This window comes from Anopheles coustani, unplaced genomic scaffold, assembly GCF_943734705.1.
Source record: "Anopheles coustani unplaced genomic scaffold, idAnoCousDA_361_x.2 scaffold_103_ctg1, whole genome shotgun sequence".
Classification (NCBI taxonomy): Eukaryota; Metazoa; Arthropoda; class Insecta; order Diptera; family Culicidae; genus Anopheles; species Anopheles coustani.
The window spans coordinates 180,405-205,141 of record NW_026525371.1 but is presented as its reverse complement, the minus strand read 5'-3'; the positions used below and the strand labels follow the sequence as shown (position 1 = coordinate 205,141).

General features: G+C 40.3%; 1 protein-coding gene across 1 annotated transcript; it reads left to right on the top strand.

Moving 5' to 3' along the window:
* Positions 1–9,079: 9,079 nt before the first annotated feature.
* LOC131271171 (tyrosine-protein kinase Dnt-like) lies at positions 9,080–11,454 on the top strand (the record flags this gene model as incomplete). The annotated part of the gene is made up of 5 exons (XM_058272559.1): positions 9,080–9,446; positions 9,520–10,275; positions 10,351–10,570; positions 10,631–10,707; positions 10,777–11,454. Coding segments are annotated over 5 exons (1,532 nt in total), but the record flags the coding sequence as incomplete, so codon positions are not given.
* Between the last annotated feature and the right edge of the window lie 13,283 nt (positions 11,455–24,737).

Below are 24,737 nucleotides of genomic sequence, written 5' to 3'. Positions count from 1 at the left end.
GAAATGCAGATAATAGTTATTCGCATCGCGAGGGAAGTTTTTTAAATTATAAATTAGCATAAAGTTTACCATTATTCTTTGGTAGACTGAGGCCGCCATCCGAAATATATCTAGTATACTTTGGTCCGGACATGAAAGATAACGACTTCATGAAGGGTTTACGTAGTAAAAGAAAAAAGAAAATTCTATAGAAATAGAAGAAACACCCAAATGTGGTCTGTTTTCTCTACAGAAAGCCAGAAATCATCAAACCATTAACATGACTTGTTATACAGTCTGCTGCAAGTAAAATCGGACGCTCGAAAAATGAGACGGTCTGCTGTCTTTCCGCAAGCCTGCAGCATTCCCGGAACCAAATATTGACCTTCAACGTATACAATTCTTTTCATTAACTCTTTCACTACGTAAGAAAAATGAAAACGAAATCAAAATCGATTGTTTTACTGAGATTCGGCACAAAATGTGCGCGAAGACCCGAAAAGCGGACACGCAAGTAAAATCGGACAGCTAGGTTTCTTTGCCGTTTGGCGCACTGCAAGTGACTTTAGGTCGTTCTAGTACCACAAATATGAGTTGGCCACTATTGTTCTTTGTAGTTGCAAGGTAGACAACAAAATAAAGAAACAAAAATACTCCAATTTTACATAGAAGCAACAAACTTAAACTTGTTAGTATTAGACTAGTTTTTTGGAGGCCAGGTACCTGGCCCGTCGGTAACTCCTGGGTCCCCTTCCGCCCCATGTAAGGTTTCATGTCGTCCGCGTTACTTTTTCTAGTTCTTTCTGTAGAAGGTCATTTGTGTCAAATGGTGGAAAGCGGGTTAAAATACAAATTCGAATTGTGGAATTAAAAATTAGATGTGAATCTTTCTGGACCTCTTCCTGGTCCAGGTCGAAGCCCCGCAGTATCAGCTCGAAACCCGGAAGACTGTGACGCATGCTATCCCCCACCTTCTGTGTTGCTCGGAAGGATGCATCTCCCTTATCCTGCCTTGTTCGTACCAATTAACTGACCACGTTGCTACCAAAGTCGGCCAGCGCACGGTTGTTCCCGTTCCCCCTCTTATGCTGCCCCTCTCACGCCCCCTCCCCTCACTCCTCATTCTCTCTCTCTCACGCCTCCCCCTCTCTCCCTCTCTCTATCTCACTCGCTTCCCATCCTTCTCTCTCTCTCTCTCTCTCTCTCTCTCTCTCTCTCTCTGTTTTTCTCTATTTCTCTTTCATTCCTGCTTCCCCAGTCTATCTGACTTACTCTCCCTCTTGCTCCTTCTTCTCTGTCATGTCTCTATTTCACTTTTTTTTGGCTTTCAAGCCCAAGGTATATATATATGGAAGGTGACATTACGTCGCTGTGGCAGGTGTGCCATATTTGAGTATTGATTTGTCATAACCTCAAACCTTGTGCAATACTCACTCAAAACTCACCACAATACCAACAGCAGAGTTACGTCAAGTCATGAAATGTCATTTTACTCTGGACGACTTCACTTTCTAATATATACACCTTGTCTCCAGCCCTCCTCAAAGGTGTCAAAACTGTTGCATCAAGATGTCAAAATTATGACAAATAAATTAATTCACCTTGCAATTCCATTTTTTTATTGAAAACCCATGATGATATTCCATTATCTCTATTTGATATGCTGTGTACACCTTGGGTTTGCACAAGATCAGTTTCACATGCCCATTATATTTACATGAACATTTACAAAGATACCTTACAACTCTATACACACCTTGGGCCCACCAATGGATAACTAAATTACTGATTTTATCATAAAGTCTCCTTAAATTTTTGAATGCTCCTTGTACCTTGCGTGGAACAAAAGAAGAATTACTACTAAAAGCATCATTGTATGTTCTAAAAGAAAGAAACTAAAAGCATCATTGTATGTTCTTCAAATCAAAATATGAAAACCACGCTTCTTCAGTTTATAGTTTGCTAAACTAAAAATCCTGACATTTTTAGAACACATTGATCACAAAAACTATTGATTTTATAATAAAGTTACCTTGAAACATTATATATACCTTGGGCCTTGCCTGAAATTGATATTTGCATCACATAACCAAGGTTGAGACAGCTGACGTATCTATTATTTTTCGATGATATATGATCGATGAACAAAAATAAAGCAAACAGTTTTTTTAAGCACTAAAGGTGCAATAAAAGCATTTTTTTATCTATTTTGATAACAAAACATGTTGATTTAAAAATTAGGTTACCTTGAAACGATGTACATACCTTGGCCCTGTCAGTGTCTTGAAATAATATCATTTTCATGAAACTGGCTTACATTACCCTACCTTTACAAAGGAAATCAAAGCAAGCTGTCAATGCAGTTCTAACTTGTTCATTCGTACGTGTGAAGGTTTTGTTTACAAAAGTTTTTTTCTAAAATACATTAAAACTTGTGCTTAAGAAAAAATGAAAACTTTATCGTTCAAGACACAGAGGTTTTGTGTTATGCTGTAGTGATTTTGCTCTTGATCTTCTGCTGAAAACGATTTAGAGAGAGAGAGAGAGTGTTTCCATCGCATGTTTGGTTTTAGCTGTGGCGGGCGCGACGGTCGAAAAACGCATGGTCGAAAAAACGCGTCAAACGAAAAAAAACGCTAAGTAACGCTCAAAACTATTTTAAGTATAAGGATGGGCTTATGATTAGATTATGATCAGTAACATGATCCAAACATGAAGGGAAACTACTTACGAGGAAACCAGAATAGGATTGGATAATCTTGTGGAATGAAAGTTTGTTAATTTCATTACTGAAGCCCTGAGTTTAACGAGATCAATGAAGCATAACCCAGTAACCCACTTGGAAACGTGGGAAGAAGAGTTCTTAAAGAAACAAAACAATGATTAAATGAAGAAAATTCATCATATATACTAACATAGTCAAAGGTATTAACCATTAGCTTTCATATCAATTAAAAAAATCTTGAAGTTTGGACATGATTGATCAATCATATGGTATCGTAACTCCGTCGAAGTTCCTGGGAAGCTGCATGTCATACACGGCATCATGAACAAGGTGTATTACATCAATATTTTCAAAATTAAGTCAAAACCTAGCAGCTAATAACTAACATTTGAAGTAATATTTTGTATTCTATCAAGATTATAATCCAAAACACACATTGCTGGATACTAGATTATGGGTATTATTCAACTGCCCAAACTGCTCACTACCGCCATCCAATAACAATACACTTGTGAGTAACAAAGCACTTGTAGGAACTTATGGTGGTGGTTGTACGACTACAAACCAATTTAAAACTTCTTGTGATAATTGAAAGACGTAAACTAATGAGTTTATGTAAAGAAAATTACAAAAAATAAGTTGGAAGCACGCCAAAACGGCTATAAGTTTTTTTAGCTACAAGTGAAAACTTGAGAAAATGCTGAATTTCAAACACCTGTTTTGACTATTTGCATTGCATAAAGTGAATTGTGTTAGAAACTTATGATAAAAAATCATTTTTAGCTAAATTTTAACTAAAACATTACAAATAATCCACAATGAAATAGTAACAATCTTTGTTTGCATTCTTCGTCAGCTTATCGTTATTTTTTATGGGTTTTTTGTATGATAATTTGGGTACCTATAAATCAAGTACAAAGAACAATAGTGGCCAACTAATAAATGTGCAGGTACAACGACTTGCGACCACTTGAAGTGCGCCAAACGGCAAAGAAACCTAGCTGTCCGATTTTACTTGCGTGTCCGCTTTTCGGGTCTTCGCGCATATTTTGAGCCGTATCTCAGTAAAACAATCGATTTTGAATTCGTTTTCAATTTACTTACGTAGTGAAAGAGTTAATGAATAGAAATGTATACGTTAAAGGTCAATATTCGGTTCCGGGAATGCTGTAGGTTTGCGGAAAGACAGCAGACCGTCTCATTTTTCGAGCGTCCGATTTTACTTGCAGCAGACTGTATTATTGCCCAAAAAAAGCATTACAAATACTAAGGAAGGCAATAATGGAATCACGAAATTTTACGAAAAACTTATAAATAAAGCGTAAATCAAATTAATGGCGTCGTAAAACAATAATTTTGAAAAAAAGCATCTAGATGAAATGAACTTACAGTGTGCCAAACGGTAAGTGGGACAGTCGAAAAAAGAACACTTGTCTGACTTTGCGATCAATTTTAAAGTACTGCGAATTGATAACATTGAATTTCGCTTATCACATCTTCTTTGTTATTCTTTCTTCGAAGCATGTGCAAAAAGAGAGAGTAAAAATCGGTCACCAAGCGGCACAATGATCGAAAAAGTGCAAAAAGTCGTAATTTTGCTAGCCAAACGTAAAGTTCAAAAAGGAAAACAATGAGACCAACGCTGCAAGACAGATGCGGCAAACGACGGCAATTTCATAGAATTCACTTACCGGATGTGAAAACACAATCATGTCGTTTACACGTAACGATAGTGTACTTCACACCTTTCAGAGGTTGGAGTCTTCCCTTTCTTTCGTTACAGTGGAATGACGAGGGGGAAAAAAACGCACAAACACGATTTAAACCACTATCAGACAAAGAGTTTACACGAAGCGGCAGGAAAAACCCGTGTTGCGAATAAAACGATTCCATTCCACTAGATTATCATCAGCCTGGGAACGGAGGGTTGTGTGTGTTTTTTTTGGGAAAAAAGATAACTCTTCCCAGTCCCCCCACCATATTCTTGACCGTTGGTGCATTCTCCCACGAGAATGCGAAACAAGCGCAATCAAAAGCACATGAATAGTCGAATTCACACCCAATCATAACGACGATTTCAAGGAGAGTGTGGTCAGATTATAATTGAAACAGGAGAAGAACCTTGCAACTGGACAAGAGTTTTCCCCAAACACAACCCGGGAATCTTATATTGAGCCGGTTTCTTATCTTTCTCTAACAGGAAGCGAGGAAAAAAAGTGAATGCAAACACACTGAGAATTAGAACCTATTTTGGTTCACAAAACAGGCAAGTGAAATGTAAATAACAAATTCTTCATGAAATATTGGCAATAAATAATAAATATTTTTAAAATATTTTTTTATGACAAAAATTGATAATATTTCGTTCCACCAAAGTTGCATGACGCATATTTAAACGAAAGCTACAATAATCAAATAAATCGATTTATCCGAGTGCTTTTTACGATAGCCAAGAATCGGCGGTAATTACAATCGTCAATCTTCAACGGTAATTACAACTGTCAAGTGTCGAAATAACTTCCACACCACTTTAGCTGAAGAAACCGCAAACCCGGTCGCCTGCTTTTTTTGTGCCCGGATTCGCTTGGGCCCAGTTTATTAACCCTAAGAATATTGAAATTAATTATTTGAAATTTCTATGAATTAAATCAAGCAGAAAGTAGTGGGTATTCGACATTCTATGTGTACAATAAAATTCTAAAAGTAAAATAAAATCGTCAAATGCTAGATAAAAAATCCGATTTTCCCACTCAAGGATTTTTTTACTTCCAGTCCATTATCCCAAATTTCTCGCATTTCGAATCACGATTCCGATTACGATGGCAATGAAAGAAGAAGGTGTCCTTTTTCACAAAGCATACTGCATCTTATTACAATTGTTCCCTACATTGATTCTCTTCGCGAAACGGTTCCAGTTTTAAACTGACGTCTGCAATTCTCTTCAGGAGATCACTCAACTGTCGATCGAGTAGAACGCGGTTGAGGCGAGGGAAAGTGTGGAAGCGCATCTAATGCGTTCTTGAGTGCTCTTTCCTTCCATCGATCACGTTTTGCGTTTGACCTTGTGTGGAGATTCAGAATAAAAACCCTTCTTGTACGCATGCTTCCGCATTAAATTTTGACCTTTTTTATCAATGCTTCCTCCAAATGCAATAATCCCAACAAGTACCACCAATTTGGTTTGCTTGACGACCCTTTCGGGTTCCCTGGCGTGTTTTCCTTTTTTTATTCTTTCTACCCGTCAAACGGAACCCATCTGTCAGCCTCTAGTAAATATTTAGTAGGATCGTCGTCGAGGTGTCAACTTGTTCACCCCTTAACCGGTCGGCAGGCTTGGTTTGGGATGCAATTGGGATAACTTAAGAGAAAGGGTAGCAGCAAAGGTAAGAAGAGCAAAGAAAGAGACTGAGAATAGCGGCGGGTCAACGTATTTCCCCCTGTGTTATTTTCTTTCGTTTTTGCAACAGTGTGGCCTCGGCTCGGCGGGCTGTTTATTAAACTTAATCGGATTATCTCTCAATTTTCTGGTTGATTGTCATTATTATCTTTCCGTCGGCAGCGACCAGCTACACAGAAACGCCTTTTAAGAGAGAAAGAGGGCCTCCGGGTTTTCCAGTAGTAGCTTTCCTTTTCAGCAGTTGGATTTGGAAGGTGCAGATTTATGCGATTTTCTTTTTCCCCCTTTGACATTGCGTTCATCATTGGTTTCAACTGATTGTGGGTTCAACTGATTGTGGTGTGGTTGTACAAAAACATCATATTTTTTCGGGCGACGAAATTCGGCCCAATCCGTTTAGTATATTTAATTAGATAAAGACAATTTTGTTTGTGTGCAATCGCGGGAGCGGGAACAAACGGTGAAGAAAGCCTCCTTCCCGCACTTCCATTCAAAATAAATTTATCCCTAAAACCCGTAAAGAGATAGCTTTTTAATCCAGTGGGGTTTCTCCCTATATCACCATTGCGATGAAAACTGGTGTAGAATAGTTTTCCTGGTGGCGTCTAAAAGCGTCGTGTGCATCCGGGGATCGTTACGATTGTCTCTCATGGTGGTATGCATTATTTCGACATTTGTTTTTATATCCCTCACTGAGGGAAAGACGAAGACTGTGGAGATGATCCATTACTAAAGTCACACCGATTCTCCTCCTACTCGTGTTTTATCTCTCAGTGTTGTTTTTCGCAGTAAAACATTGAGGGCAGAGATGAGGCAACTTCGGAAGAAAACAAACGATTACAATGAGGCTTCAAATAATGCTTATGATGATGATGATGATGCTTATGCTATGGCCCGTGTCTAATGTGTTTTAATTTTCAACTGGACCAACACCGTCGGAAAAGCGACTCGTTTGGCCGATGGGAATATTTTGCATTCGCCGTAACTGGATATCGCAAAATTTTGTTCTTATAAAGTATGAAAGCTGACAATGAGTAATGTGTTTTTATCTATACAAAATATTTTTTAAATTTTGGTTTAAATACCTCGTTCCGTATTGTGCAATAAAAGTTTTTTCTTTTACTAAAATACTCATCTGTTTCAAGATCCATATTTTACGAATAATGAAAATTGTACACTATCCAAAGTTATAGTTGATGTGTTTTAGTGTTGAAATTTCCTCATTACAAACCATTCCCTCATTACACATCTTTTTTTATGTCACTTAAATATTCCCATCCGTGCATTTGAGTAACGATTAATCTGGTTGGTGGCTGTTACCCGTTAAGCAGTTTGATGATGGTTTGGATTTGGTCAGGAGGGATGCAATTTGAGAGGATTAAAATTTATTTTATAGCAGCTTACTGTCGTATTAAGCAACAACACACTAACGGCGCATAATTCTCGGGTGATAATTGCCGGCGGACGGTGGGCGAGATTCTTGTGCTCTCCGGAGGAAGAAAAAAATCAACAACTCACAACCGTATGCCAACACACACCTTTTTTGCTTCCCAGAAATATATCTTTCTTCTGCTGTTGTGCATAATTGCTGGATAATATGCTTGCGTCCTTTTGTTCCGTGCAATTTGGATGTCCTATTTATCGTCTTTTTTGCTTTATTTTTATGTTTTGCCGCAGCATTGTTGGTGGCCACTGCAATTGTCGCGGTACTTATATCAGAGAAACGGCACCACAAATGGGATGAAACAGCAAAGGTGATCACTAAAGTAAATGCCGCAAAGAATGTTAATGCCCGCGAGTTTAAACACATTAAAAGTAATCCTGAGTTATGGACCGTCCATAAGGCAGTGTAGTAGAGTGCTTCCGACGAAACGGCGTAGATTTGTCCACGTGGCGCTTTTTTCTGTTCCTTCGTGTGGCTTTACACTACTCTCTCGTTGGGCACAGGTCATCTGTTGTGGGAGACGTTATGTTCTCGGTGTACATGAACATAATAATTATCGGGGTCCTTCTGGATGTTTCTTTACAACCCATTAGCATAAAATAACAATTAACACTAGAATACATTGCTTTGGAAACTTTCCCGAATGCTTTTTAGGGCTCATTTTGACCCCTATTTCGAAAACGCTATAACTTCACTATTTTTGAAGTAGTAGTATATTTATTGACTATCTTTTGGCGTTTTTAATTTTTTCATGTACCACTTCACCATTCCGCTAGCTCGGTGTATAGCTAAAAAGATAGATAGGAGTCAAATTTTAATCCTTTTCAACTTTTATTCTTTCAAAATGTATCATGTAAATTCAGAAAAAAGTATGCGCTATGATGTTGATATATTAGGTCACCTTTGAAAAATAATTTCATATTTTTAAATTATCAAATAACGCCACAAATTGATCTTGAAGATGTGGATTTTAACATTTTCCATAGGTAGTTTCCGTTCTGCGCTTTGTTCCGTTATTGCGTACGCGAGCGTTTCGAAACGTTATGCCGGATGTTTACGATATTGAAAGTTTTTGAATGAATAAATGCTGAAAAACGCTATTTCGACCGTTGTTGCTATACACCGAGCTAGCGGAATGATGAAGAAATACATCGAAAAAACAAAAACGTCAAAAGATAGTCAACAAATATACTAAAAAGTAACAGTTTACGGATTTGAAAATTTTTCAAAAATAGTGAAGTTACATATAGCGTTTTACAAGTAGGGATCAAAATGACCCCTAAAAGCATTCTAGGGATAGTCAAGTTGGGTCTCGGAACTGGTCGAACAGAAAAATCTGAAATTTTTGTTCTAAATATAGCTTTGGATTTAAAAAAAGCCATATTTTTTTTTAAATTTTCAGCCGTTTTCGAGATATTAAAATCGAAAACTGCGTTGGGGTCAAAATGACCCCAATTTGGATTCTAGTGTTAAGCCATAAAGGTTGTACGTATATGACAACACTAACCTATTTCCTTCTTTTTCTTTTCCGAAGGACTTTCTGCGGAAATCTACTACGTCCGCGAGGGTCAGGTGAACGAGTATGCACTTCATTTCACGGTTCCCGTTCCGGCGGACGTCGAGGAGATCTCATTCACCTGGCAGAGCCTGGCCAAGAAGCCGCTTCCTTACCGGATCAACATCGTTTCGCCGGATCCTATCGCTCTGCCGAAGCCCTCGATGAACATCTCCCAGCAGGGTGAAATCCCGGAGCATATCGAAACGTTTGCCATCGGGCTGCGCTGCAGTGGACGAGAAACGGCCGAGGTTGACGTGACCATAACGGTGGAAGTGACACTCGATCGACTCACAGGAAACGCAACAGAGTTGGTGTTTCGACGGAAGAAGATCTGCTTGATGAGGTAAGTTGTGCGAAGAGGAAGGTTTTTTTTTTAATTGAACGTCGAAACTAATCTTTCGCCCCCCGTTTCACAGTGAACATCCAGATGCAAACCAACCGGATCCTTACCTACTAGAAAACGCGTCCAACGGTCAGAATGGACTGATCACGCTCATCATCGGCGGGATTCTGGCGATTCTTTTTGTGGCACTCATCATCTTGATTGCTTATTGCACCCGAGGATCATTCCACCGCAAGCCACACAACGCCCAACCGATCCGTACTTCCAGCTTCCAGCGCCTTCAGACACATGCTCCATCGGCCCCCTCGTCGATCCTATCACCACCTTCTATTGCTCCCACGATAGCAACCCTTTCCCGCACCCGAATCTACGCGAATGCCGAACCGGAAGAACTGCAGCGACGCATTTCCGAGCTGACCGTACAACGCTGCCGGGTGCGCCTCTCCAGCCTACTTCAGGAAGGAACCTTCGGAAGAGTTTACCGGGGCAGCTACAACGACAGCCAGGAAGTGCTGGTGAAAACCGTCGGACCGCACGCGTCCCAAATCCAGGTCTCGTTGCTCCTACACGAAGGCATGAGCTTGTACGGTGCACAACATCCCGGTATCCTCTCCGTCCTGGGTGTCTCGATCGATGACCATACGGCACCATTCCTACTCTACCTCGCGCCAGAGAACTCGCGCAACCTGAAGATCTTCCTCCAGGAACCGGTGGCCCGAACGCTGACCACGATCCAGATCGTCAAGATTCAACTCCAGCTCGCACAAGCCCTAGGGCACCTGCACAGCCATGGTGTGATCCACAAGGACATTGCAGCACGTAACTGTGTGTAAGTATTACCTCTCATCACGATCGTAACTCCAAGGGCAATTTTCTAACCACGCTTACCGTTCTTCCCTTCCAGAATTGACGATCAACTGCGAGTGAAGTTGGCGGATAACTCCCTTTCCCGCGATCTCTTTCCCGGCGACTACTACTGCCTCGGGGACAGCGAAAATCGACCGATCAAGTGGCTCGCACTAGAGTCAATACAGTACAAACAGTTCAGCGAAGCTTCCGACACGTGGGCGTTTGGTGTTCTCATGTGGGAACTGTGTACCCTGGCGCGACAACCGTACGCAGAGGTAGGTTGCTCACACCCTCTCAAAGGTGGATTTTATAGCATTTGTATTCTTTCCTCATAGATTGATCCGTTTGAGATAGAACACCATCTGCGTGATGGCTATCGGTTAGCGCAGCCAATCAACTGTCCAGATGAGCTGTAAGTTACAAGTGATCCAAAAAAAATCGTCCTGTTCAAAAACGCTCAAACTTTCTACTCTTTATACAGATTTGCTATAATGGCATACTGCTGGACGATGCTACCGATGGAGCGGCCCTCGTTCGAACAGCTGCAGATCTGCTTGCAGGATTTCTACGCACAGCTGACACTCTACGTCTAGGAATTGGCCAGCTCCGGTCATCGGTTCTACATGTTTTCTACACCTTGGGCTCTATTTTTTTCAATTTGTTGACTGTAGGAAAAGATCTTCGTTCTCGGTGTAATGGCCAGAATGCCAGCATCATGCGCAAGAAGTCGTACTCCCGCTACGTTTCCGTTTTCCTGTATAGTATGGTTAATGTGTGTTAAAAAAAACAATTTCTAGCATGAATGTTTAGTATGTAAATAGTCTTACTAAAGCTATTGAAAATGCTTAACGAGTGATGAAAAAACAAGACTGCGAAGGATAAGTTATAAAAATGGTGGAGTACTTAACTAGATGTTTCAGAGAAGAATCTTTTCTGGATCATCTATAAACAGTATTTTCTTGCTCAACGTGCCTTTTAGCATTAAGGATGTATCTCAGAATGTGAATATGATTTATAAATGAGTTGTATTTTTTGTTTCCGTTAGTTAAAATCATGACACCAGATAGAAAATTAAGAATAACTTTTTTTTATAGTATATCGTTACTTTCATATAGTCGATATGTTCCTATGTAGCCTATAAGTTGAAATAAAAATAAGGTATGCAACATATTATCAAAGATTCTGTGTTTTATTAAACCATCTTCTTAATCTTTAAAAAATATAATAAAAACTGTAGTTGGCTAAAACCATACGTGTTTCTTCTATCGCATGATGATGACACAGCAACATTGCATGGAGATTGTGATAGATGGTGGAGGTGGTGGACTTGCTGCGTTGCGGACTTTAAGCGTTTAACACTTTATCGCGCACATGAGTCGCGCGCAGCTTCTGCTGACCGGACAGGATGGAAACACCTAAGGAGTTTTTCCGAATACACGGTACGGAACGTTGGAAAGGGGGACTTCGACGATCCGGGAGAAAGAAATAAATGGTCGATAAATAGGTATCATACGGTTTCACGATTCGATCGGTATTTCGATGCACATACATAAATCTGTTGGGTGGGTTAAACTCCTGTGCAATATATTAATCGGCTGAAGTGCATTTAAAATGCATCAATACAACAACACAACCACTTCCGTAAATCAATGGACTCCCGATCCTTCCGGCGAAGAAATACGCAGGAAAAACTGCATGAGTTAATTGCTTCTTGCATTATTTACCATCCGATTAGTATCCACCGCAGCTGCATTCGATGCATTCAACTTATTAGCTTTGTTAAAGCACTAAACAGCTCAACAGAGACGGATGAGAGGGAAAAAGTGATGGGAGAAAAAGCTTCATACACTGTGAAGTTTGAATATGCTTCGCTAATTGATCGATCACTCGCAATGTATCAAATCATTGCCAATTCTCGCCGTCATTGTCCACAGTGAGGAATGGAACGGCTAAATCGTGCACCTCCAATCGAGTCGGTAGTTTAGGATCTTTTTCTCTCCCCCAGCACTCCCACAAACCTCACGCAAACGTTTCGATTGTCGATGGCATTTTGGACTCCGAAAGGTGCTGCTTTTCAGCCGACTTCAACTCCACTCCACTCATGTCCGACGATTTCGATGACGTATTTACGCATAAACTGATGGCTCATGTTTCTGGCGGGCGGGAGGGTGGCCAGCATCGGTAGGGAAATTCACCTTTGGCAAAAGGTTGTAGCCGACGTCGACATCGCCACCATAATCGTTGATCGATGTCGAGGTTCGGTTCGATTTGGCTTATATTGAAACTGAAAAAGCTAGCCTTCTGTATCGAGCAGCAATTTTCTGTAGGCAAAAAGGATCCGGCGATGAGGCAAAAAAGTCAATGTATGTAGACAATACCCTCGTGGTAAAACCGAGATCGAAGCGGAACGATAGTTCTGTTCATTAATACCAATTAAATTATTGTTCCGAAATCGATATCTAAACACTCCGGACGGAAGGATGAACGCTCGAGAACTATCTTGTCGTCGAGAAAAACGGCAGCCATTCGTGGCGTATTTTAAATCGCTCTCAAATTGTTAAATCTTTTAATCAATGTTAACAACGACGAGGAAAACAATTTAAAAGGGTAACAATGCATTTTGCTGGTGGACCGTAAATTTAGAGCATGTTAAGTCAAACGGACATTCTGTATCGAGAAAAAGATACCTCGATATCGATCGATATCGGTTCGTTGAAGGAAATGGCAATGATGAAAAATATTTGTGCAAGATTTTAGTAAAAAAAACGTAGCGACGAAGCAAACAACGACGTGGAGTGAAGCGATGCCAAGGCCTGTCTTCCCTCGTCGGAACTTGTTAATGATCCATGCTATGCTCCCACCGGAAAACCGAAGTGCGTCTGGAAGCAAATTGCACAAAACGTTAAACATTGTACCTCAGTCGAGCATTCAAATGCAATCAAACACGTGCTCGAAAATGTGGATTTTTCAACCAACAAAACGCAAACGAGTGCGAGTCAGGAAAAACATTATTGCTCGAGCACGTCTCCTCCGGAATGCCGCTAGTTGGATGGACGAGGTTTAATTACTCTGGTCCAAGTAAACTTTATCTCTTTTGGCAACCATTTGCAACAATGATCACAAGGTTTGTATTTGAACCGCTTTTGCATTGATGTCTAATTGGTGGATCGTTAAGTAGGTCATCGTTTTAGGGATTCTTCGCAATTGGCAAAATTACACAAAAGAGATCACTTGCGTTGGGTAATGTTTGTAGCATTGGCGTGCCTCATGAAGCGTATTTTTATGTTAAAAAGAAATAGAGCTGCCTCGAACACATACAAGTATCAATAAAATCTTATGAGCCCAGATTCTAAAGTAGTTTTAATTATTACTTCCTTTTTGCCTGCTTTTAGTCGAACCGTTTTAGCGCAAACGTCACTCAACTTTACATGGGATGTGATAAGCCTCGGGTTTGGCCTTCCCCGACCTCTGCCAAATCCTTACGGTGAAGGGAGATGACTTACTGCCAGTGAAGTCAAGTCAACGTTTGAAACATCAAACAGCTTTTTGAACGCATCAACGAACGCTTCTGAACGTTCTGAAAAACAATACAACTCAATCTATCCGCAGCGTTACAACTCCATTCCTTTCCGCCCTACGAAGTGGCGTTCTCTGGTGTACAAGAAAAAAGACAAAAATCGAAAACCGTTGGACGGGTGCACTAACGCACTACGGAAGGATTAAGGAGGTACAAGGAAGATTGGGGATTCTTTCCACTCATGTCATCGTTAGCATAATCATTACCGGATCACAACGAAAGCGGAAACTATCTTTACTTAATTCTACCAATGGAAGGCTTTCGGAAAACTGTGTTTAAATATTCCATTTTCGGGATCCTTTTGAGGGTTTTAGTTGCTTCATGCTGCTCGAATAGTCAAAAAAATGCATCCATAAATGAATTCTGTCAGGTCAGGATGAATCATAACCCCCGGTTTTGCATGTCTCATTTCATGGCTGGCCTTTTCTATTGGAATTTTGCTTGTTAAGAATCATCGCATTTTCCCTACAGCGAACCGGGACGATACCATTATTGTCACTGGCATCATCTTCCTTCTTGACATAAGGCCCTCGTTCTACATCATGTGAGTTTTGTCATCATCATCGTCATCGTTGTCTTGTGACTCCGGTGCGTATAATTATCGTTATCGTCGTAATTATTCCCTTTCTGGACCCATAATCAACGCCACCGAGCTTGGGATCAGCATCATCCATTAGATCTACGTTCTCTGCACAGTTTCTTTCTCCCAGCGTTTTGATGACTAGGAATCTTTTAATTTCAATTAAATTGTCACTACTTCGACCCATTGTGATGTTGCCTTCCATAAGTGAGTTTTCGCGATCCCTGCCTGATGCTAATTGATCATTCATCAGCTACCATATTTGAACCATAAAATGGCGATTCTGTAGTTATTCCTTTTTCAACGATAAAACTGTTTCCATTTATTTAGCCTTTCAAAGCACGTCTAGCATGAAACAGTAAAATGCAACTGAGAAAAACACAAACAACATTTCATTATTTTCTGAATTTCACCGCATCTCAAGCAAATCGGCAGAGAGTTTGATGTTTTTGTGCTGTCACTTTCCCAACAGTGTTTTCCACAAGTACGGCTTTCATAAAATTTTAATAAGAGCTTCTGATTTTTGTTAGTCCATGATAAAAATAATTATATTAAATAAATAAAATGAAAGTTCAGTTTTAAAGGAATTTCCCCAGTTTTTTATAAAAAAAATCAAAATATATTGAACATACTGGACTGTTCTTAATTTATTCAACCTAACGTAGGCTAGATGGCCATAGCCATATGTCCAATTGTTTACATCCGGAAGTCAAATCGGCAATCGTGGAACCTGGATCAAATGCGGCGGGCGATAATTGTGGTTCGCAATGGATTTTCAAAGAAGAGTGCGAACTTAGAAGTAAATGTTGACATTTTTATCATTCTAAAAGCATTGACTTGAATTGAATTTCATTAGCTGCCGGTCAAATCACAGGATATTTTTCAGCTTTTTTAAATGATCCAAAATTGTTTTTTTGAGGAGTGAGTTGTATCTTTATTTCACGGTGGATGTTGCCTCTTTGTTATGGTGCGTATTGCTCCTTTCTTGTGGTGCGTATTGCCCCTTTGTTGTGGTGCGTATTATCCAAAGGAAATGTGCGTTTTGCCTCAACCAGATACAGATCGATCAAAAATTGAACTTTTTGAATTGAAAAAAAAAATTGAACTTTTTCAAAACTGAAAAAATACGTTTTTCTTAGCAAAAACAGCAAACATTCCTGAACTGGTAACTAATTTGAACCTTAATTAATCCAAACAGTGATAAAATCAACAATCAAGAGCCAAGTTGTTAGAAAATTTTATAGTTTTCCTTAAGGGGTGCGTATTACCCCAACCACCCCTACAGCTTGGAGTATGTCTGTGTTGGACGTGACAAATTCGCCACGTGATGGCATAATGAAACGTGTGTTCACTTTGACAAATCAAAATATGTTCAACCATAAAACCAACGTTCAAGCTCTCGAATACGGAAGGAGTAGTGTTACCCGTCTATCGAGATGCTCCGGAAGCACCCGGCAAGTGCAACATCATTTCGTGGCGAATGCCAACACTATTTACCGGGAAAACTACACGCAAACTAACGAACCGGGCGAACTCATCACCGTCACAATCAGTGGCGCCTTGCTGTAAGCCTAGGGAAGAAGAGGAGAGGGGTGGCGAGTGGAAGGATGTGTGTAGATGGAGTATCGGGCGGGTTCCAATTCCGATTCCGTGCCAACAGCGGTTGATGGGCGAACGAAATGAGACACCCGAACAGCAATTCCACACGCAACCACAACCACATTGCGAACCACCATCATGATTATCAACATCAACATGCCGCGCTCTGCTTTTTCGGACGCCAGACCGCCCTTTCCTTCGACCCACTGCCAGACGTACAGGTGAACACCTTTCCACCTTTCACCCCAATCATCTGGTTGGTTCTTCTCGTCGTTCTTCACGCTATCGATGTCGGAACATGTACATTTGCTCGCCGGAAAAACCTATTTTCACGGTTTCCTGCCTGATTGCCTCGATGAAAAGCGTTGTTCATTTGTACCGGTTTCCCTTCATTTTCTTGTTCCGCGGGAATGAGCTCATTTCGAGGAGCATCTCCATCGCCCACCAGCGAGGTTCTTGATTTTCTTCCCTTGCAGCAAATAAATGTGGAAATATCCTGCAAATCTTTTCCAACTCATCGTGCATGATGTGTACCACTAAGAGTTTCTTAGAATCATTTTAACGTACTTCTGGCAACTATACACGAATGTCAAATGTTGTCGGTTCCAGTTCTTCTGCTGCGGATGCCAAAGCGTGGTAAATTTTTCCAGAAGTTTTTCTTCCTCCGCCAGGCGAAATACAAGGCAATGAAATTAAATCTGAACTGGTTTTCGTTTTTATCTCATCGAACACACTTCAATGTATCGTTGATGAGATAAGAGAACACGATAAGCACTGCTGATACTGGTTTTTACAAACATCCTACCACCATGACGATGTGATGACGATGTCCTTTCGTTCAGAGTAGTGTTTGTTTCGTTTGCTCCACGCTGCTTTTGAAACGATTTTAAATGCGAAACAAAACTGACAAAAAACTTCTCGTGCGAAAAGTGCTTAAGAAATTGTCTATCAGAAAACTTATTAACGAGGAACATTAGTTTATCGAGGTGGAAATGCGGATACTGCCAGCAGAAATGAACGCGGGAAATCGAAGCGATGGAAACATATAATCTCGAATCGTGTGCTTCGAAAACTTCCGAGTGTGGCGATGATTTTATCGAAATTTGTCCCAGATAAAAAAAAAGAAAGAACATTTAACACACCTCGTCTTTGCTTGATTTACTAGAGACGATTGGGGTTTCCAATGGTTGATTTGTCCAACGTCTATCCAACTCACGGATTTTGTAACCATTCATTCTAAACCAACGATGAAGGCGACAAGGATAAGGGTGATTCTAGTTAATTTATGATAGTATCAATTATGTAAAATGGAAAAACTGTTTTCAGGATTCTTACAATTGAATTTTGAGACATGATTTAGTTTTATTTTAAAGTAAATTTTGCTATAGTTCTTAGAGTTCTGCTGTTTATTGTAAGGCTGCTGTACATTCAGTCTTAATATTTTGTTTTTCTTCTGTCTAGGTTTTCTATTGCTTTTTAATCATTTTTGCACATGCACCAACAGACATGAGCCATTGTTAATAGAACTTTATCAATTTTACTGATGTGTTTTTCAATCTAACTTGTTCCTTCAAGAAATTTAACATTCAATGAATGGAGTTGTAATTCGTCGAATGTAGAATCGTTATTAATTTATTTTTCAATAAAGGTTTATTGGAAATAACGTCACTCCTTCTTGTACTTATTCTTTCTCACATTCAGATTATTTTCTAATTTTCAAGCTAGCAGAAATGGTAACATAATAAAGCTATCAACAATTATCACTTCTTCTTCTTCTCCACCGTGACAGATGTTTATGATGGGAATATTTTTGGAATACGAGAATCTCCCAGTCCCTATGGAAAGACAAACGAGCAGCGCTATCGACTCGTAAAGGTTTTTTCCACTTCGGTCTTCCGTAACCCACCCTAACTCGGGGCGTACGGAAGAGTAATTCGTCTGTCCTTCCTTTCAATAGACCATCCCCCGGTGGATTGGTTTGTACACAATAGTTCATCGATCTGCGTGGACGTGCAATTCAAGGCCATTGCTACTCATAAAGCTCAGAGAAGAAAAGCATATCTAATCATCAACCTGCCTATTGTCCACAACCAATGGACAGTCCATGGGATGGGGCCTGAGAGGCCATAGTGACATAAGAGTAATTTATTGGACCAACCGAATTAAAACACCACGTTGAAAGCGGCACTTCAACGAAGGGACGAAAGCGCGGGGAAGGGAGATTTGCTCACTGTTTATTCCACAATGTTCGACGGGAACATGAAAGGGTCTATCGGTAGGTAGTCCTACCGGTCGGTAGTCCTCATGAAATACCAAAATCAGTACTGACTCTTCCCTCCATGGAGGGTAACACTCGGTCCGATCATAATAATGTCATTACCCCTACGGACGTTGCAATAACCCCCAGGCAGTGGAAACTTCATTTTTGTCCAATAAGTATTACCTTTGGCTACGAAAATCGATGGCCATCGGATCGGCCTCGTGGCTGAATTTAGAAGCAAGTTGCGGTCCCCCGTTCTGGAGTATGTCCTCATCGATAAATTCTTCCACCGAATCTGGCCGGAAGTGGCTAACATAACCCGCCGAAAAGGGATTATTTCAGAGCCACCGCATAAATGAGGCCTATCATGGTGTGGCTCCTCAGGTTTGGTCCTGGTTAGTCGAGGGCAGGAAGGATATATTTATCTGCGTCGTTGTCCGCGGTGCAGCCTTTTCGAGAAGCCAAGGAACGAAGGGTTCCCCGGAGATAGAATGTCCTCGAACGTATCGAAGAGATGATGTTTGCTTTACCCTAGGGACTAAAGGCCTCCGATCCTACTGTGCCAGTAGGCAACTATGCAAGTCCCACTTGTGTATAATGCCCTTTACAACAACGACAACGTTGTCCGATTCCAAGGACCAGAGCTCAGGCTAAGGCCCTCTCATTAGCTCTTCTGTGCCACGCCGGTCGTACAAAAGGGTCAAAGAACATTTTCTCGAGTCCGAGAAAATGGATGGAATATTGTGTTGTGCGCATCCGGCAGGACATTTGGCTGCTATCTTTACTGATCAATTATGGCTATGTGTCTAGCATTTATTTTTGGAGTGTCTCCAATTTTGCTTTGTGGCCTCGGATCCGGCATGAATAAATAGAAAAGCGTTCCGGCGGACCAGCTTAAACGGAAAACAGATCGAATCGCAAGGATAGTCCTTAGACGTTAGTCTATACGTTTAATTTAGCGTAGATGCTTGTCGTTTTCATACCGCATCCCCTCGCATAAATTCTCCAGGAGAAGGTTTCCCTCCACGTCCAAAGCGTACTCATTACGGCAGTGCGATTTTGGTAGTGCCAAACATTAAGCTAGGTATATAGATTAAAGATGTTTAAAATGATTTATAGCAAGCTTATTAGGTATATAGATTATAAATGTCCTCACCACCTCGACGGCGTGGGTTCGAATCCCAACCGAGACCGGACCCTCCCCTGTACGAGAGGACTGACTATCCACGTACAACAGGGAAACAAGTCTCGTAAGCCCTTAACGAGCAGGCATGACCAAGAGATCGTTACGCCAAGAAGAAGATTATAAATTTAATAGTGAATAGTATCGTGGGCTTGCAACCCGCTTTCACCCGCTCATTTTCCAATTAGCTTCAACTAAAAATGATTTATAACAAATGTTTATGTGAATGCCCCATAGTATCGAAACTAAGATTAGTTGCGTGCACGTACAATTTTAGCTGCTTAAAAAACCTATGCTAATGACTCCACCCGGACCATGGCGCTCATATAAATGGATTAATCGCATTGAAAATGAAAACGAAGCCGTGAATCGTTCACTGGAATTTTAAAACATTCTTTCGATTTGTCTGATATGCCACGACTTAAAGATGGATCTGTTATAGTTCTGTGTCGACATCTGCAGTCACCAAATCAATGGGGCTTACCTTGAATTGTAATGCTTTGTTTTTTTTTTCAATATTGGGTCAGCTTGTCAGTTATATAGATCAAAGGTGATAAATTTATGAAATATATCAGGTAATTTCGTTAAGTTAAGAATGGAAGTTAAATTCAACCAGTAAATTAAGATAGATAGATAGAACTAGTTTTTTGGAGGCCAGGTACCTGGCCCGTCGGTAACTCCTGGGTCCCCTTCCGCCCCATGTAAGGTTTCATGTCGTCCGCGTTACTTTTTCTAGTTCTTTCTGTAGAAGGTCATTTGTGTCAAATGGTGGAAAGCGGGTTAAAATACAAATTCGAATTGTGGAATTAAAAATTAGATGTGAATCTTTCTGGACCTCTTCCTGGTCCAGGTCGAAGCCCCGCAGTATCAGCTCGAAACCCGGAAGACTGTGACGCATGCTATCCCCCACCTTCTGTGTTGCTCGGAAGGATGCATCTCCCTTATCCTGCCTTGTTCGTACCAATTAACTGACCACGTTGCTACCAAAGTCGGCCAGCGCACGGTTGTTCCCGTTCCCCCTCTTATGCTGCCCCTCTCACGCCCCCTCCCCTCACTCCTCATTCTCTCTCTCTCACGCCTCCCCCTCTCTCCCTCTCTCTATCTCACTCGCTTCCCATCCTTCTCTCTCTCTCTCTCTCTCTCTCTCTCTCTCTCTCTCTGTTTTTCTCTATTTCTCTTTCATTCCTGCTTCCCCAGTCTATCTGACTTACTCTCCCTCTTGCTCCTTCTTCTCTGTCATGTCTCTATTTCACTTTTTTTTGGCTTTCAAGCCCAAGGTATATATATATGGAAGGTGACATTACGTCGCTGTGGCAGGTGTGCCATATTTGAGTATTGATTTGTCATAACCTCAAACCTTGTGCAATACTCACTCAAAACTCACCACAATACCAACAGCAGAGTTACGTCAAGTCATGAAATGTCATTTTACTCTGGACGACTTCACTTTCTAATATATACACCTTGTCTCCAGCCCTCCTCAAAGGTGTCAAAACTGTTGCATCAAGATGTCAAAATTATGACAAATAAATTAATTCACCTTGCAATTCCATTTTTTTATTGAAAACCCATGATGATATTCCATTATCTCTATTTGATATGCTGTGTACACCTTGGGTTTGCACAAGATCAGTTTCACATGCCCATTATATTTACATGAACATTTACAAAGATACCTTACAACTCTATACACACCTTGGGCCCACCAATGGATAACTAAATTACTGATTTTATCATAAAGTCTCCTTAAATTTTTGAATGCTCCTTGTACCTTGCGTGGAACAAAAGAAGAATTACTACTAAAAGCATCATTGTATGTTCTAAAAGAAAGAAACTAAAAGCATCATTGTATGTTCTTCAAATCAAAATATGAAAACCACGCTTCTTCAGTTTATAGTTTGCTAAACTAAAAATCCTGACATTTTTAGAACACATTGATCACAAAAACTATTGATTTTATAATAAAGTTACCTTGAAACATTATATATACCTTGGGCCTTGCCTGAAATTGATATTTGCATCACATAACCAAGGTTGAGACAGCTGACGTATCTATTATTTTTCGATGATATATGATCGATGAACAAAAATAAAGCAAACAGTTTTTTTAAGCACTAAAGGTGCAATAAAAGCATTTTTTTATCTATTTTGATAACAAAACATGTTGATTTAAAAATTAGGTTACCTTGAAACGATGTACATACCTTGGCCCTGTCAGTGTCTTGAAATAATATCATTTTCATGAAACTGGCTTACATTACCCTACCTTTACAAAGGAAATCAAAGCAAGCTGTCAATGCAGTTCTAACTTGTTCATTCGTACGTGTGAAGGTTTTGTTTACAAAAGTTTTTTTCTAAAATACATTAAAACTTGTGCTTAAGAAAAAATGAAAACTTTATCGTTCAAGACACAGAGGTTTTGTGTTATGCTGTAGTGATTTTGCTCTTGATCTTCTGCTGAAAATGATTTAGAGAGAGAGAGAGAGTGTTTCCATCGCATGTTTGGTTTTAGCTGTGGCGGGCGCGACGGTCGAAAAACGCATGGTCGAAAAAACGCGTCAAACGAAAAAAAACGCTAAGTAACGCTCAAAACTATTTTAAGTATAAGGATAGTAACATGATAAAAAGAGATAGATACTTGTTTTATATAGATAATTAATTATTCTTAAATGTAAATTCAAATATGAAATAAAGGAAATGCTCGAATCAGATAGGTTATTAAAAATAGGTTAATAAGAGATACTGTTTAGGTAGGATAGGGTAATTACTACAAAGTAATAGTAAAGAAAGGATAAAATTGCGTAGCACAATCAAGCGGTCACTTTTGTTCAAATTGATATAAATGCGCACTTCGGGCGGAGTAAGATCACTGGCAATAAAGATATCGGTAAAACTCGAAAAAGCTTCAAATTTCTAAGTAAAAAGTTTTATATTTTTTTCCGAGTGGAGTAGAAAGATGATTTTGTATGTAGAAAGGCTGGTTAATGTTTTTCAACATATTTTCCCTCATTTCACAGAAAACAGTCTTGTGTCGGAACTTATTTTTTCGAAGGAGTTGGGGTTTACCAGACCAAAAAAACAAAATTTATAATGTTGCAAAACATACCTGGGTAGCGGACATTATGTTTTATGGATTACTAGAATTTTTCCATTGTGTTCGTCAATAGTTGCTCCTTTCGCACAGGGAACGTTACTGTCCCAGTGAGGATTTGAGCCCGTGGTGCCGAAAAAGTGCGCCAGGGCCGATTTTTTATCCCGTTTTTGCTGTACTGTCGCGGAACTTCAACGAGCACGTTCAATTTTATTATTTTAATATGGTATTTCTGTACAATCTCGTAAACTGCTGTTCATTTCACTCGAGCTGAAATTTTTGTAATGTGGATCTATTGCAGTTTTTTGGTATCTTATTGCTGTAATATTATTTTCACTTCTTAAAATGTGAAATCGTCAAGAAAACCATAACTATTAAATGATTTCTAAGCATTCAATCTGTATAACAGCAACCCATAAAACTGCCACATGACGACTTGCAGTGCTTCCGAAAATAATTAATATGTCTTCCCTTCTGCGTTCGCCCTAAAATCTACACACAAACAAAAAGCCCTGAATGTCAGCTATTGCAAACGGGTTAATCCAATAACGCCCAGTATCAAAAATCTCCAGCGGCGTGACTCAGTGAATTGCGCCTAAAGCATTTAAATTTATCGCCTTGCAGCGTGTGCCATGGATTGCCGCCGAAGTCGATTGAAGTTGCGCCTGTCGGTTTTTAATCGAAACTCTAACCGAAAGACCCGGCATCCCTGCTGGCAGTGTAATCGAATAAATCTTACTGCCTGTCCGTAGGAAGTTGAACCCTTCCCGCTGCCGAGTGAAGGTGATGTAGGATGAAAAACTAAACTGAAAACGTACTCAACGGCATCGGGGGATACAACCGGGTGCTGAAGAGTATAGTATTAAGCGCGAAAAAAATCACTCCACCAAGGATGCTTAAGGTTTCTGGTTTTCTTGTGATGATGCAAAACGAATGGAAAATATGTTCGCGACGATCGGCGAACAAGGCAGCATAGGGAGTAATTCCGTAACAATTCGAGCCTCAAAAAACCTATCCGACAAGTGGGGGATTTGGGATTACGAGCAATCTTATCAAATATTCATGAATCAATTGAAGTCGTCTGTCTGTGTGCACGACATCCCCCTCTCTGGTAGCCCTTTCTCTCACTTATAGCGAAAACCGCTACGGGTTTGTGGTTCAATGAGACATTTAATGGTGGCAGTTATTACTTTACCATAACCGGCTAACTCTAGGATCGGCTGTAACAGAAACCTCCGGTTGGGTTTGGTTGTAGTGAGCTTCAAATTTGCATTGAGAAGCATCGCTTTTTTGGTAGTTATCGAGTTTTGGCACCATCGTGCGATGAAGTTAGAGTTGAGCAAGGATCCAAATGGGTATTTTCAAAATGGACTAAAAAAGTGTAAGTGATCCTTACCACTCCGAACCGTTATCCGTGCCATGATTCTCGGCTATTGTGCTGTTGATTTGTTGTTTGAGTACACGCTGACGTTGTTTTTGAATAATTTTTAAATCTAAATCTTGGAGAGGAAACTTGTTGTCAATTTTTAAATTGCAAAATTCCAAAAACGAAGACTTTCACGGCCGCTTCATATTCACCCGTTGGAGCAATCGTTTCCAAGACGAACGAGCAAACAGTTCGCTGCAGACTTGTTTGCCAAACTGGCTGCGAACCGTGATGAATTAAATAAGAAACGAAAGTAAATGTCAAACTTTCGTCTGCGCCGACTTTGAACCAGTTTGAGATCAAAGACAGTGAAAAATGAAATGGGAATCGCGGGCGTTGTTTGATGACAATTTTGTTTACTCCAAACTTCCTGATTAGTTGTCGCTTTCGTGGTTGCTTTTTTCTCCCCATGGAAGGTAGCGATGGATTGATGATGACGCTGTTTTTGGTAAATTTTCGGATTTGCTTCTTCGTACGTGCAGCCCACGGAGTTTTGTGTTTGCACAGACGAGTTCTGAGAGAGGTGATGACAAATATTGAGGTCGTGATTTTTCGCTTGATGTTTAAATTATGTTAAAACTTAGGGTTCCCTGCTCGCACTTGCCTGTTCGACGCTGAAACCCTTGCCGTGGCAGTACTCAAGAGTGTCGTGCTTTCTGCTTTTCACCTGCATGAAAGAAAACATTACACCTATGTAAAATGGTGCAACGACGGAAACCGGAGCTG